The following is a 16,414-nucleotide window of genomic DNA, read 5'->3' on the forward strand; positions in this document are numbered from 1 at the left end:
AGTATCAGTGGGAGTTAAAAGATGAACAGAATCAGACTCTGGACCTCTTGAGCCTTGAGGGAGCCAAAGCAAAATAAATTTGTTAACAAAAGGTTTTCTTATTTTTTTGGTTTATACAAATTTGGCTGTTAACCCAAAGAAAAGCTTACATATAACTTGGTGTGTTCTTATAGATGCAAATTAGTCATAAACTTTATTCTAAAAATAAGGGTTCTTTCAGCCTGAATGATTTGGAAAGCTTTTACTTACAGGAAACAAAGTGCCTCCCTTAAAAAATAAGAACTCTTAGCATCTCACTAAACATGAAATCCAGATACAAGTTGTTCTAGGGTTGATTTAGGAAACACAGTGAAGTAATCAGGGATCTAGGCTTTCTGTGTTATTACTCCACCATTCTCAGAGAGCATCTTTAGATTTGTTTCCTCATAGTCACAAGAAAGCTGGCACAGCTCAAGGAATCACAATTCATACAGCCACAGCCAAAGACAGGGAGAAAAGGGGCTAGCCTTATATACCTTTTTTTTTTAAATGTGGAAAAAGACAGAAACCCCCTCCCAGTTTCTCTCTTAAATCTCATTGAACAGAACAGTATCATGTACCTACCACTACACAAATATCCGCAAGGGGAATTGAGGCTTTATCTTGATTATTTAGCCCAATCATGATACTAGGGGCATGCTATGTCATTCCTGAACAAAGTCAAGAGTCAACTGAAAAAAAATGCACAAGCCAGAAGTTGAGAATTATGTTTTATTCAAGGACATTACTGAGGACTTTAGCTCAGAAACAGCCTTTCAGATAGCTCTGAGGAACTGTTGCAAAGAGGTAAGGGAAGAGTCTGGACCTATAGGAGATTTGCTGAAAACAAAGTTGTCGTCAGACATCAAAATATCGCTAATCACAAGAAACAGACATATTGAGTTAATGATTTTAGTGCTTTTCTGTGTATGTGTAGATGCAAGAGTCTGGGCTCTTTGAAATTATTCCTTTGATATGCGTCTTAACTATCTAGGGCCAGTATCTTGTTTTTTTCCATCCTGAATTCCCCTCAGGGCGCACCTTGGGGGCAGCTGCAGTGGCTGAGGCCTTGATGGCAGGCAACATTCTTTGTCCACACAGCCTTTGCGTTTGTCTAGCGTAGTGTCTCTTATCCAGGGTACATGTCAGAATCGTCTGAGGAGCTTGTGTTTGTTTCCTCTCCCTGCTGTAACAAATTACCACAAGCTTAATGGCTTAAAAATAACACAGATTTACTCTCCTACAAATCTGGAGGTCTCCTACAGTTTCACTGGGCTGATATCAAGGTGTCAGTGGGGCTGTTTCCTTCTGTAGGCTCTGGGGGAAATGTTTCCTTGACTTTTTCAGCTTCTTGTGTCCGCCTGTGTTCCTTGGCTGGAGCCCTTTCCTCCATCTTCAAAGTGTATCAGTCTCTATCTCCATCATCATATCACCTTCTCCTCTCTGTAGGTGAATCTCATTCTGTCTCCCTTGTATAAGGATGCTTGTGATTACATTCAGGCCCACCTGGATAATCCAGATAATCTCTCGGTCCAAGATCCTTAGATTAATCATGTGTGCAAAGTCCTTTTTGCCATGAAAGGTAACAGTCACAGGTTCCTGGGATGAGGACATAGATATTTTGCGGCCATTATTCAGCCTCCCACAGAGCCTAAACATGCTTAGACCCCACTCCTTAAAGATTCTAGTTCAGTAGGTGACGTCAGGGCATCTATATTTTACAAAATATGTGCATGATCAAGAACCTCTCATCTGTCACAATTTTATTCAACCTTCAGTTATTGTTTATAGTACTATGAGGTTTTATCTAGGTGGCTCCAACGCAAATACACTAATAACGTTGACTATCTCATTGAACCCTTGCATGCTTCCAGAGTAGGTTTTATTCACATTTTCCAGGTGTGGAAATAGGCTTGGAAATTGTTCCATCTGCCCACGGTCACACAGTAAGGAAGACAGATCCAGAACCCAAGCCCAGCTCTTGTTCTAGAGCTGTACACGTTCCATAAAACAGCTTGAAGCAGCAGAACAGGGCAGGGAAGAGAAGTTCAGCATTAAAGGGGGCTTCCCAAGGCACACAAGTCTGCTCCCAGCCCCTGTAAACTGCACCAACAGAACTGTCCAGTAGAATATTAGAATCCCAAATGCCTTTCGTCTACCTCCTGCCACCTGAGTCACAATTACAGCCAATCCCTACCTGGTGAGGGAGATTGCAAACACAAGTTTGGATGAAGGAGCAGCTTCTTTGGATTTGAGCTCCCTCTCTGCCCACACAGCTCCTCTCTGCTTATTAGGCTGCCTCCCCCCATGTATACAGTAGGATAGGTACCTTCAGAAGATGAGAACACGACTTTAAACAACTGCTCATTATATTTGTTCTAGGATACCATGGCAACTAGTGTTCATTCCAGCAGCTGCTCCACAGCCAGCTTGGCTTTCCTCTCAAATTTCTGCCTCAACATTTGCAAACACATCAGAACCAATCTGCCATGTGGCAGCCTTGTGGCCCAGGTCTGATCCTGGCTTGTGACTCTACACAAATAGACCAGATTGGGGATGAGAGACTCCACCTCTATAACCAAGATACTCTGATACCTTAGACAAGCTTGCTAGGGCTCAAGTTGCTCATCTGTAAAATGTGCATTTCTAGCAAAGTGTTTTTCAACTTGTGGGTAATGACTCATTAGAGGGTATATTACTTTTCTGTTTCCACCATAACAAATTAATACAAGCTAAATGGTTTGAAACAAGTTATTTTATATCTCTGGAATTCACAAGTCCAAAATGGGGCAGCAGAGCTGTGTTCTTCTGGAGGCTCTAGGGGAGAATCCATTTATTTGCCATTACCAGCTATTATAGGCTGCCCACATTCCTTGGCTTGTGGACAGTATCACTCTGACTTCTGCTTCCACTGGGACATTTTTTCTGACTCTCCTGTCTATTTCATAGGGAGCCTTATAATTGGGCCCACTTGGATAATCTTCCCATGTCAAGACCTTTAACCACATCTGCAAAGTCCATTTGGGACCATGACTAGGTAACAATATTCAGTTTTTGGTGATCAGGATGTGGACATGTTGGGGGTGGTCATTATTCAGCCTACCACATGAGATCAGGGAGCCATGTAAGTGGCCAACAGTTTTTTAAATGCTGTTTTAAGAAGTGCATGCAGCAATGCAATATTTCTGATTCTAATATGTAACACTAATATGACGTAGTCACAGAAAAAGTTTGAATCCAAGACCATTTGTTTTATCAGTGACAGATTAATGCCTTATTCTCTTATAAAGAAATGTCTAAAGAATAGCCTGGATGAGAACTTGAAATTTTGGCCCTTATTACTATAGGAAGACCAGACCTTTTATACAATATGAATGCAGCTGTTTCCTTCCCCATACCAGGGTTGAGTTTTACCATATAACTCTTAAAAGGATTTAGAATCAAAGGTTGTGTTGAAGAAAAGGCAGGATTCATTATTAAAGTCCTACAGTATCATAAGATGACCAAGTATATATTCTTTCAAGGTTTTGAAAAACCCAGGAGTATAACAACTCACAATTGAGGGGTGAAGTCAAAACACTAAAGATGTTCATATTTCTATTCACCTCCACCATGTACAGAGATTTAGAAGCTTTACAACTTTTTTCATAGCAAAAGTTCTTGTTTAGATCCAGACTTTTTCTAGTTGAAGTATACAAGTTAATGTCTATATTAAATATCTTGAATGTGGTCTGTTAGAGCTACAGTGTGAGGCAGACTAGTCATTTTGACATAATTACAGCCTAGTTAAGAAGGGGCACCCTCAGGAAGAAGATGGAGCAGCCTCAGGAGGAGGTAATAATTGAGTGCTAGGTAGTGGGAAAGCAGCTCTCCAGGCTCAGCTAAGAGGCTCATGTCCAGCTGTGTAGTCTTAATGAGACCAGGAATGTTGTCATTGCACTTAATGAAGCTAGAATCTTTTATTATTCCTTTCCCTCCCCCCAAAGGAGATTGCTGGCCTTTAATTGGAATGGGAGTACACAGGAGAATAAATCCCTTAAGTTCTCAGGGAAAGTTTTCTACTCACTGGAAAGACTAATTTGAATTAGGAAATATTACTTAAGTATGATACTAGATTACTTCCTTGGGAATACCTGGCCTCCCTTTCTCTGCAGAGAAGGGAAGTTATGCCAAGGACTAGGGGTGACTTCTTGCCCTCCTCATCTTGTATATATGAATGGAGGGGGTAAAAGACATTAAAGTCACCTAAATGCACCCCTAGAGGTGGGCTGTCACCAAGCCCCATTAGTGATTGAATTCTCTGGCACTGCCAGTTTGCGGGATGGAGTTCAGAAAAAGCTGAGTGACCAGAAGCACTTAAGTCAGAAATATCCTTATTCATGTCCACACAGAACAAGGCTTGCCCAGAGGATTGTGGAAAGGTACTATATCCTCTAAAGAAGAATGAGAGCAAGAAACAGTCCTTGAATTCCATCTAAATTTAATAAGAAAGAAGCAAGAGGCTTATGTTGACCACTTTGTTTGAATATCCAATTAGTGACTTAGCATTATGGTTCTTTTCTTGTGCAGGTAGCTGATAAGGCTTAGAATTGCCACAATGCCTGCTAAGGCAACCACAGCAACCGTAGTTTTAAAAGCAACGTATCCAGCAGTCTCATACCCTTTAGAGTCTACAGCATCTGGAAAGGAAGCAGACATTCAAGTCTTAAGATCATTGAAACGAAGTGTAAGTTGAAGCTGAAGTTTTACACATTAAAGCTCCCCAGAGAAGGAAGTGAAATTAAGCTTCAAAGAGCTCATTTGGGAAGCTTGCAACAGGGTGTAGTCTTACCCCTCAAGCCAACCTCCTCCTCTCCTTACTCCACTCCCACAGCTCTTCCAACTTCCTACTTGCTTTCACTCAGAGCAGATGGCCTGACACCTGGAAAGTACCTCACAGTCCCAGCTCATTGTTTAACATTCTGGCACTAACAGATATGATTAATTGTCCCGAGTGCATGATTTCTTGCAGCTTATTAGCTAGGGATTTGAGAGCTTAATTTCAAGTTCTAGGCCTAAAATTAAGACTATCTGGGCTGAAGATATAAAATATTAACAGTAACATAGTCCAGTAAAGACTTAAGTTTAATAGTAACAAGCACATGTCTTCTGACCTATTAGTCCTATTTTTTTTTTTTTTTTTTTTTTTTTAGAAACATAGTCTGAAGTTCTTGTATAGTAGGCCAAGATTTGAGGATTCTAATGTGGCATTAGTGACAAAACTGGAATCCTTTAGTTACTAACAGTGAGAGGTCTCTGTACAGATATAAGATGGCTAAAACAAGTTAAAAAAGGTTACAGAACAATAGGTAGAATATATGATTCCACTTGTGTTAAATGGGGATTTTTGGAAGGGCACACAAGAGACTTAACAGAACCTATTGCTGGGAAGAGACTCCTTCTCTTCTTGTCTAATCAGGAGCATGTGTTATCTATGCACAGTTAAATTTGACATAAAACCAAGAACTTGAGTCCAAGAAGTACCCAAAGCTTTAAATCCATACCTCTGAGGGAAGAGCTGTCTGACAACAGGAGGATGGGACCCGGGAGACTCACTATCATTTTCTCTTCCTCAGTGGCTCCTGTGGCTGGAAACAGATAGTTTGACCTCTGGGATAATGAGTAGTGGTAAGAAGTGTGCTGAGGGATTACCTAGAGCAGCTCCCCATGGAGCCCCTGCTCTAGGTGGTTTTGCCTGCCTTCACAGGAGAGGGCATACACCTTACTGTAAAAGCAGGATGAACTTCAAAGACTATCGGAAGACAAAGTTCAGAGTCTACCTAGACTCAGGAAGAGTGACTCAGGAAGAGTAACTTTAAAGTCTACAGAAGATCAGGCTACAGCTCATGTGCAAAAAAAAGCTTGTCCATAGGACTGATGGAGAACCTGTCTATCTCAGACTCAGGTTTCTTGTGCTCTTGGGACTAGGTGAAGAACAAGAGCACTTATTCTTAAATTCTGAAAGGCTGAGGCTTGCTGTAAACTCACATTAATAAGGACTTGAAATTTTTACCTCGCCTGCTTCTGGATGACACAAGGCAAGTCACAGAACACAGAGGGAAGTCAGGAGAGAGTTGATTGCAGATTAAGGCACTGCAGTGGAAGTAGACCTGGAGATGGGACAAGAGTTGAGTAAAACTGATGTCTCACATTCGACCTGTCCCAGGTGACTTGTTAATCACTTACCAAGTGAGAGAACCCTTGGGCCCCTGACACAAAGGCAAAGGTCTTCACATCAAACCTCTGATAGTGATTAGGATAGGTCACAGAGGAGCCAACCGGATGGAAGGTGGTTCTGTGGTTGTCCAGGTTGTATTCACAGCTGGAAGGTACATTTCAAGGAGGGACATCAGCTGAATTCACCCCAGAGTCTAACTCAGCATTTGCTCAAATTCAGTCACACATAACACCTTCTACCTGTACTTTTTTCTTTTTTTTTAAAAATATACCTCTGATTTGGCCTATCCAGCAATATTCATGAAGTTATAAGTTGTTCATGCTAGTTTTTCTTCTACTATGTGTTAACACAGTTTCAGTACCAGTTTGTTTGCCAGCTAAATTCATCAAGAATTATGTAACTCTTCAGATGACACTGGCTTAATTCTTATTAGTCTGAGTATCTGTTTTGTCCCAGGCAGTTAGTATATGTTGCTGAAAAAACAAGGTGGAGAACTCCTGCCATTTTATATCTTAGATGCTAGCAGAGTATAGTAGCTATAAATTAGTATGTTAGGTAGCATGTAAGTACTAACAAAAGAAGAGTTAGACCAGGGTAAGGGTGCAGGAGGGTCAGGGTAGGCTTCAAGGAGAAGTGGACACTCGAGCAAGCCTTTAATGGGGTGAAGGAATGAGCTGCATGAATGTGCTGGCTACTATGATTGTGGAGCAGGAGTGCACCTGGAGGATACAAGCTTAACAGATTACAACAGATTCAAAGAAAGATAAGGTGCAGTTCTCTCTAGGTGCCAGCAGAGCCAAGAGGACAAACACCAACATACAAGCGGGTAGTCACAACTTCAGAGCATTGTGATAGTCAGATCTAGAGTCAGATGGGCATTCATGTTCTACCATTTACTAAATATTACTTTGGGCTAGTTGTTTAAGTAGCAAGCTTGGGTTTCTTTATGAAGTGAGGTGGCTAGTGTCTCTCATAGAGTGAAGAGGTTCAAATAATGCATCTGGCGTACATAGCACCATGTTTGGCATATGGTAGGTATTCAATAAATGAATAGGAACTAGAAATCTCTTCTCTCCAGATATTGGCATATTAAAGCCAGATTTCCTTGGGAAGGATCTTATACTTTTAGATTCAAGGGTAATAGGAAAGCATGAGTCACCTTATTAGACTAAGGACTGGTTGCTAAGAAACAAGAACAAAAATCAGGGCCTTTGATATAGTGCTTCTCTAAAGCCCAAGAGCCTTTTATTCTTTTTACTGCCAGTTTGACTAGCTGGGCTAATTATATGGAGAATACATACCCATCCACGACAATATTCCACTGAGGGAGAGAGGCTGGGTCCATGGAGGATGTTGCCCAGCAGTCATCTAAGACCAGCTTGATGTTGGGGTCAGTCCTGTTTATGACTCTCACTTCTAGGTAAATTGGTTGGCGGAGGTATCTCACCACAGGGTATTCCTTGTCCCCATATGGTTTCAGGTAGGAGTTATCTGAAATGGAGGAGAAGCCCCTCTGGTACTCAAGTAGTTGATGGTCACAACAGAAGCTTAAGCATCGCTATTACTCTAGTCTGGTGGCATCAAAGTTCATTTTAGGGAAGAGTTCCCTGAAAGTATTTAAGCAGATTTCTTAGGTTATAATGTCTCACCTGGGTAGGTTTGCAGGGTCAAGGCAAGTGGACCCGGCTTCACTGAGGCCATTGGAGGAGGAAGGCTTTCAACACTGGTATTTATTAGCATGTTACTGCTGCTGTAATAGCACCTTACTGTCATTCTGTAAGAGTGGGTGGGTGGAGTTGTTAAGAATTTTAGATTAAAAGACTGCTTGAGTTTAAGCTGGGGCTTAAAAAGTCAAGTAGCAATTGCATTCACACCTGAACTCACTATCTCTGGAAACTGTGCTTGGAGGAAGATCCGCCCAGAAAGCATGGATTTCATTTTCATAGATGACTTTGTCATTCTTGAACTTAGAGTAAGGTTAGAGAAAGTGGTTAATTAGTTATCTCAAAAGTAAGTCTTAACCTCTTGCCATGGGCCAGTACTAACCTTATGTCTTGTTCCACATCCATTCAGGGGTATGTGAAACCGCACCAGCCCCTGAGATGGAGCTTTAAAGATTGGCTGGCAGGATGAGTCTCCCACTCTGAGGGTATCCAAGTTGAGAGCCGGTTTTGTTTGATGGCTGTAGACCTCAACGTCCATAAACCCATCCTGAGTACATAGCTCACCTGAAACTAGAGAGTGGTGAGAGTTTAAAAAAAAAAAAAAATCTGTCTGCCATGTGACTATTGTCATCTACTAATTTGAAGTGTGATGGAAGTTTGAATTTTCATCAGGAGGCAACAGAATTTGTCTTAAGTCTTTGTTTGGGAAAATACCTTGATAAGCAGCTTGAGTTACAAGGGGAGACCCTTAAGGTGCCAAGACAACAGTGAGGCTGCTCTATATGAGCAAAAGGATTTTTCATCCAAAGGAAGAGGCAACAGGAGACATGGGAAGAAGCACCAGGTGAGGTAAGAGACCCATGATAAAAACCTGATGAGGGGGCTTCGCTGGTGGCGCAGTGGGTGAGAGTCCGCCTGCCGATACAGGGGACACGGGTTCATGCCCCGGTCCGGGAGGATCCCACATGCCGCGGAGCGGCTGGGCCCGTGAGCCATGGACGCTGGGCCTGCGCGTCCGGAGCCTGTGCTCCGCAACGGGAGAGGCCACAACAGTGAGAGGCCCGCGTACAGCAAAAAAAAAAAAACCCTGATGAGGCTTAAAGTGCAGTGCCTTGTGTCATAATGTCCCTTCTTTCAAGGCTCACAAATCTTGGTGGTTTAAGGGGAAGTTGAAGAAGCAACTAATTTTTCCTATTTGGCTTGACCTGATACAGGTCAGCGAATAATAGGAGCAAAGAGGCAGAAGCAATACTACACCAGAGGAAATACCTACTTCCATATTCTTTGAGGAATTTTCAGGAGTTTGGGGGAATACTTGTAGTCCCTGTAGTTTCAGGTTTGAAGCAGTCTTATTTAGATGGTAAGCTCAGGCTCCTAACATGAAGTATATCCAGGTTACTTAAAAACATGAAACAGTTGTGAAACCTACCTGTATGTGTATTTTAGAAGTGTTATCTTTCTTAGATCCCTATCACAGCAGCTTAGACTGACATTTCTGGTCTGACCAGCCTTTCATTTCCTCAAAGTATAAGTAATGCAGAGTCTGAACTTCTATACACTTTCCCACATGCAAGCGCTAAGAGAGAAAGAATGTAGGAAACCGTTTAAGAAAAATGGTCTTTACCGATAGAAACTGTTGACTCACAGAGACACTCTGGATAAATCACCATGGATACCATCTCCAGCTGAATGTAAAAGGTCAGCTTGAGTGACGATAAGTAGAACTGATAGGGTAGGCATCTTTCAGCGAACTGAAATGAAAGAATGTCAGTGAGCAGCCACAGCCTGTTGGGACCCGGAGCAGTCAAAGGAGGTAGGAAGGAAGTACACTGAAACCTTCAAGGCACACTCCAGACTTATCATGGTTTCCCTTTAAGCCAGAACAAGAGACCCTATCACTTCTCCAGATCAGGATCCTCCCCTAGGAAGGAAATTTATTTCTTTAAGCTCATGCCCTCCAGTACCCAGTACTGTATGCTCTTTGTACTAGACACTGGAATTTGATCTGTTAATTCAACCTCTAAAGAGCTGCCAATCCAGGAGTTATAAAATGTTATTGCAAAGTACATACCAACATAAAATTATTCTTTGGTGGCCCTGGCAATTGCCTCAGTCAAGGCTGGCCTCAGTGAGGACAGCTGGGGACACTTGTTTGGCTCAAGCTGTCCTGTTTTAATAGGGCATGAGAGGTTCATCATTAGAAGCTTGATAGCAGTTTGTACTATTCAGTGAACTAAGAAACAGGAAAACTTCCATTGCAGTTAAAGAGGCTGGGTGTTTGAGAGTAAATTTCAGTTACTTGAGGATTCACTTATGCAAGGTGTTCAAATGAGGCCTTCCAAAGTTTGAATTTTTTACACCAGCAATTAGAATTTATGGACAAGTCAGCAGCTGTATCAGGGTAGCCTAAAAGGCTATGCTTCAAGTCAGGCTTCCATAACGCTCAGTGATTGATAATGGAACGTACTTTTGTTTTGAGGAGAGTTTTGCTGAAATGCAACCTCAAGCCATTTGTTGTTTCCATATCAACCCCACTGTTGTGCAGCTGGCTCACAGCAATGTTTCTATTTTCAAAGCTCATGGATTTTAACTTCCCAGGAAACTCTGGTATGGTGAGAGTCATGTGTGTGGCATTACAAGTCACAGGATCTAGAAGGAATGACAGAATGATCAGTTTTGATTAAGCCCCTAGAACAATGTCTTCCACAACTGGGGTTGTCCCTTCCTAGGCACTTACCTGACACACAAATGAGTCGTGATGATAAGATGATCGTCTGCCCAGGAGATACATGCGTAAGCTTCAGAGGCACCATGTAGAGGTGGCTGTTACCTTGCTGAGGAGAGGCATTTTCAAAGACATTGGTTTACCTGAATTACTTGAATTTCTAACCAATGCTGGAATAGTCAGGGCAAACATACTCAACTATTGGGCGCTGTCTTGGCCCAAGCAGAGTTCAGGCATTTTGTCCCAATTGTTCTGCAGGTGCTCTAGTTTTAAAATCTTGTACTTCATAACATCTGGCAAAGTAGTGTCTACTGATATGACCTGTAGCTGATCATTTCTAAGCAGATATGAGCTCTTGTTTTATGACTATCTTATGGTATCAGCATTCAGAGAGAATGTTTATAAGATTCAGCATATACTCAGTGTATAACAGGACTGTTAACATGGCTGACTTTTGAGCACATGGGTGCCAAGACCTGTTCTGAGTATTTTGGCACATTAACTGATTTAATGTAGTGTCATGATTGTTGGTCCCCAAAGTGCCGGTACCTACTGTAAACACAATACAGGGCAATGATAAAACAGAACACCTTAATTCGTAAAAGAATTTAGTAGTACCCTAGCTCCATATTATGTAGTTAATTTAGATCTATGGAGGAAGAGGGAGAACAGATTGAAGTAAGGACCATATCTATTTTGTTCACCATTGTATCTCACCATTTTACCTTTAGTACTTAGTACAGTGCTTAGCACATAGTAAGCATTAAGATACCTGTTGAATGAGTTGTATTCTCAATTGAGGACATGGTTGAGATCATGCTTGCATTTAGAAATACTGGTTTGTGCCTGGATTGTGGTACAAAAAGATTCACACCTACCGAGTAGTGAGTCACTCCAGTGGCATGGAATGACACTTGGACGCTTATCTTCTGGTTGTCAATCAGGAGATTATATCCTTGTGTCATAGCCTCCTGAAGGGTCAGAGTTTGGGCTCTTTCACCATCACCAACTGCAAAGGTCCATCCCATCTGAGGTTTGGGATCCTAAAGTCAAAAGTGTCATTTAGAGGGCTGGTGCTCACCTTAACCCCAAGACTATTGTCTATTTAATATTTTAACCAGGATTGAAGTTATGTCACCTTTAATATAGAACTAAAGGCTACTTAGGCTTGTAATTTAAAAAATAACTTTCATACCCCACTTTCATCAGCCATGCCAGGAAAAAAGTGAAAGGTAAACTGGAAGAAAAAAAAGATGATGTGAGGCTTTGATTTGGAGATTTCTGAAATCATGTTACCTGAGAGTATGTGGAAAACACCCAGAGCAACTGCTGTGTGATTCTTACACCGCGACGCCTAGTTGTGGGATGTAGTAGAAGCACAGGACCGGCCATGAGTCCTAGCAGTGCCCTTAGACATCATTTCCTCTTTGAGCTTTTGATACCAAAAGGCAATTGGAAGATCTAAGCTCCCTTCTAGATGTAAGCTCCCTTCCAGTTAGTTGTAAGCAGAGACACTAAGTCCTTAAATGTACAGCTTTTTACTATGTGCGTAGAAATCAAATACTCTGTCAAGCCATGCAGTTCCATCATTGTTAATAAAGTATGATTATTTCTGTCCACCGTTGATGTTAGCTGTTAGACTATAAAGTCCACGAGTATGTGATTGGGCTGTTTTGCTCATTTGCCATATCCTAGTATCTGGCGTAGGGCCTGGCACATGATAAGTATCCAGTTTGTCAAGCTACCAACTGAATCCTTTTTATTGCTAGACATGATGTGCTGAGTGCCGTATCTGCCTTCTCAGTCAAGTCTTAAAGCCATCCTATGAGGTATTGTTGTCCCCCACTTCAGACTTAGAAACAAAGTCTCAGTGTGGTTAAGAAATCAATCCAAAGCTACACAGCAAGTCAGTAGTGAAATACAGACTGCAATCCTGATCTTGTTCTGAAGCCCAGCTCTGTCTAGACCACATTTCCCCCGCAGTAGGTGGGTGAGAAGCAGTCAGGCTGCTTCACTCACAGACATGAAATCCTTCAAGCAGTCTGTGGATCCCGAATGCTGCTCATGGCTTTCTGCTTGCATAACTGGACAGCTGATGTCATACATGAAAGCCTCTTGTCTTAAAGCAGCATTGTCGTCCATGAGTCTGATGGTCATCTGATGCTGGCCAAGCTGTATGAAAACGGCATAGTAAGGACAGAGTGCTAGTACCTCAGTGAGAAAGGGGATTCCAGAATACCATCTGACCCAGCTGATTGGTAAAACCCTTAACGTTGGCAAAACCCTTAAATTATCAGTGCCACGCGTTCTAGAAGGTCCCTCATTCCTGTACCAGGAGATTCTATAGCCTCTTTAGATATCCCAGGAAAGACTCGTACATTGGCAGAGAATAGTTCCTTGAGTTTCAGGGCTCAGAGTCCAGTTTTTATTTTCTTTTTACATTCACCCTATATCTGACTATCAAGGTCCTGTTTGGTTTGGGGCCTGTACCAAGAGATTCAAATACACTTATTGAGCACCTATGTAGCAGCCATTGTGCTGGGTGCTGGACGGAGCCATCTTTGCCATTTCCCCTGGCCCAAGGAACTCACAGTCTAAAGCAGGAGTCAGCCAACAATTTTCTGTTAAGTGTTAGTAAATATATAGACTTTGTAGGCCGCATACGAGTGCTAACATGTTTTTAAAACTCTTTAAAAAAACAAAAACATTCTTAGCATGAGGACCATCACACACACAGATCGTGGGCTGGATGTGGCCACCCACAGGTGATACTCTGTAGGCCTCTGGTCTAAAGGAATGCAACTCTAAGCTCCCTAAAGTTGGGAAAGGCCATTTCAGAAGGGAAAGTTTTAATTACTGGAGATCTTCACTATAGAATCAGATGAAGTAGACTGTTAAACTTGCAGACTTCTAGGATGCACCCCAGACCTATTAAGTCATCAACTAAATGAAATAATTCTGTACTTTCCAAGTTCCCTAAGTGATTGTTTGAACACTAAAACTTGAAAACGACTTAGGTTGCTCTTACTGCTCCTAATAACCCTGATTGGGCAGTACTATTGCTTAACAGTAGAAAATCCTATTGTTCAGCTTCTGCTGGCCTTCCAACACATGTTTTTACAGCCTAGAGGTACCAGCACTCTATTTGCCAGCCCCAAAATAGCTTCCCCTTTTCCATGGGGGTTACAGATCAAAATAGCTCATGTTTGATCATTTGTTGTGTCAAGACGCTATGCCAAGTCCTTCATCTGTATTTTTGTCATTAATCTTTAGACTCCTTATGGAGAGATATCATAATCCATTTTCCACTGGGCAAGTAGAGGCTTAGAAAGATTAGCTAACTTACCCCAAATCACATCTAGATAGTGGCAGAGCCAGAAATCAAGCCCAAATCCTCAACTCCAGGGTCTCTTAACCTCAGCGTTGGCATTTGGGTTCTAACATGTCTGTTACTGAGGGCTCCTCTGGGCAATGGAGGCTATTTAGCAGTATCCTTGGCTTGTACCCACTAGACGGCCAGTAGCTGCCCTTTCCCGCCCCACCCCTCAACCACCTGTGATAACCAAAACTATCTCCAAACATTGCAGGATGTTCTCTGGGATGACAAAGGAAATCACCCTGATTGAGAACTACTGCTCTACTCCAAAGCCTTAAATCCTAGGTTACTACTTCCCAAATCACTCCTCAAACAATTACTTACTACTCTTTTGGTACAGGTTTCATATGGGGCCTTCAGGGTGAGCTTTTCTGGGTCCAGAACATAAGTGCAGTTCAGCATTTCAAGACCAAGAGGATCTACAGAAGCAAGAGCAATTTAGACAGGAGATGGCCAAGAAGTACATTTCAGTGATGTTGAGTCAACCAGAGGTACATAGCCAAGACTGCCAATCCATTTCTAAGGTACTTCAATCACTTCACTTTTTGTTTTCCCACCTGAGTGATATAACCCAAGCGCTGGGAGATGCTGTGATTTGAAGGTAGATGTTTCCTAGGGGATTCTGAGATAAGACAGATTTCCAAAGAAAGACAGGGTCTTCCACTCTTGGAGGCATCATGCAATTCAGGGCCCCTGTGTCATCATGGGTTTTGGGTGCCAGTTGCTCCAGGGTTTGTGTGCTCTGCTCACCAGAAAATGGAGATAGCCTTGAGCCAAGGGCTTCTACTAAGACTAAGATGAGATAATACACATTACTTACCCACCACAGATGCGTGCTGTATCTTGTTGGCAAGAATGCTTTGAAACTCCACTATCATTCTATTTTCATAGCAAGTGACAGTACCTGAAGAGCAAAGGAAACACATGGGGCATCTTTGAACACAAGAGGCATGATTCCTACAGAAGTGTATTGAGGCAACTCTCCTCTCCATCAGCAACAGGGAAGATGCCAGTTGGGAGAGGCAAAGCTTGCCTACCACCCTTGAGGAGCTTACAGATTGGTGGGAAAGATATAACTACAATGCAAGATACCATGAACTGTAGGGAAGGTATCAATTAGGTGCCTAGGGCTTTCTGAAGTACTCCAGGATAAGCCTGGATTCGGGTTAACACACATGCATGCAGGAACCAGGCTGGAACCCTGATGGAGATGGGGATGGTAGGTCTGTGAAGAACTGGAGAAAAGTTTTGTCTAAGATTTTTCAATCTGAAGTTTAAAAAAATGCCCTAAGTCCAAGGACACACTTTTTAAAGACTAACCAATCTGCCTATAACCTGACACTGTGCCTCCTCTGGCTCAGATGAAAATTTTGAAAAACTCATTACAAGTGGAACGGCTCTGATTTTGTCTGTTCTGTTGACGCTTTCCTTAAGCATCAGCATCTGTTTGAAGACGAATGCTCCCAAAGATGGGGGCTTAGCGTGTGGTTTGCTACTCTTTGGATGCCGTAAAGCTTTAGGCAGCGAGGGAATAGAAGGTAGTACAGGTGTTTTTGCACGCTCCTCCATTTAGCTGGTAGAACAAGCTCTAGGTAAGCAATGGAAAAACTGTAGTGACTTGATCAAGGTAATAAAGGGAATGAGTGGAAAAAAAAAAAAAAAAAAGAAGATGGGCTTCCCTGGTGGCGCAGTGGTTGAGAGTCTGCCTGCTGATGCAGGGGACGTGGGTTCGGGCCCCGGTCCAGGAAGATCCCACATGCCGCGGAGCGGCTGGGCCCGTGAGCCATGGCCGCTGAGCCTGCGCGTCCGGAGCCTGTGCTCCGCAACGGGAGAGGCCACAGCAGTGAGAGGACCGCGTACAGGCAAAACAAAAACAAAAACAAAAACGTAATGAGTGGAGATTGTCTAACCTATGTTTGTGTTTCCTGGCCATCTAGCCACCCTAGGTGCAATCTGTTCGAGAGATGCTTAAGAGCACTTCCCTCACCCAAGAGGCCTACCTGGGAAAGCAGGATCCACCAACTGATTTACGCGTACTGAGTTCACCGAAGTCAAAAGGGCGAAGAATAGAGGAAATGACCTGTAGGTGCTGGAGGGCATGGGGGAGAGAGTTAAAGAGGGATGAACTTCAGCAGACAAGGCCATTATGTCCTCTCCCTTCTGCCCCCAGTTACCTCCAGTCTGCACTGAACCAGCTTGAGGGTCTCCCACTGTCTCCTCTCTGCCTGCACGCCATGACCAAAGACACCACCAAATCAGCCAGGCAGAAGAGTGTGCTGCTCTGTGCTTTTATAGCAGGAAGCAGGACATGATCCCGCCCTCTCCCCACTGGAGACACCTGAATCTTCTCCAGCCCTCCCAGCTGAGAGGAGGGAATTTGGGAAGGGAGAGCCTTTCTGGAAGGCCTGAAATAA

The 16,414-nt window shown here is 42.8% G+C and overlaps 2 protein-coding genes across 2 annotated transcripts in view; one reads left to right on the plus strand and one right to left on the minus strand.

Annotated features, from left to right (window-relative positions):
- The window catches only part of ANKS4B (ankyrin repeat and sterile alpha motif domain containing 4B), a 50,489-nt gene that overhangs the window by 3,436 nt on the left and 30,639 nt on the right, over positions 1-16,414 (plus strand). The gene's annotated exons all lie outside the window — the stretch shown is intronic.
- ZP2 (zona pellucida glycoprotein 2) lies at positions 4,478-16,236 on the minus strand. Its single transcript, XM_055089746.1, has 18 exons — positions 16,175-16,236; positions 16,001-16,089; positions 14,821-14,904; positions 14,325-14,419; positions 12,644-12,796; positions 11,820-11,861; positions 11,503-11,667; positions 10,637-10,733; positions 10,367-10,548; positions 9,524-9,650; positions 8,282-8,469; positions 8,110-8,201; positions 7,885-8,009; positions 7,537-7,726; positions 6,244-6,379; positions 6,071-6,167; positions 5,506-5,645; positions 4,478-4,701 (listed from the first exon to the last, which is right to left on the minus strand). Exons 1-18 carry the CDS (start codon positions 16,234-16,236, stop codon positions 4,552-4,554), a joined length of 2,214 nt encoding a protein of 737 aa, XP_054945721.1. The 3' UTR covers positions 4,478-4,551.

This window comes from Physeter macrocephalus, chromosome 14, assembly GCF_002837175.3.
Source record: "Physeter macrocephalus isolate SW-GA chromosome 14, ASM283717v5, whole genome shotgun sequence".
NCBI classification, from domain to species: Eukaryota; Metazoa; Chordata; class Mammalia; order Artiodactyla; family Physeteridae; genus Physeter; species Physeter macrocephalus.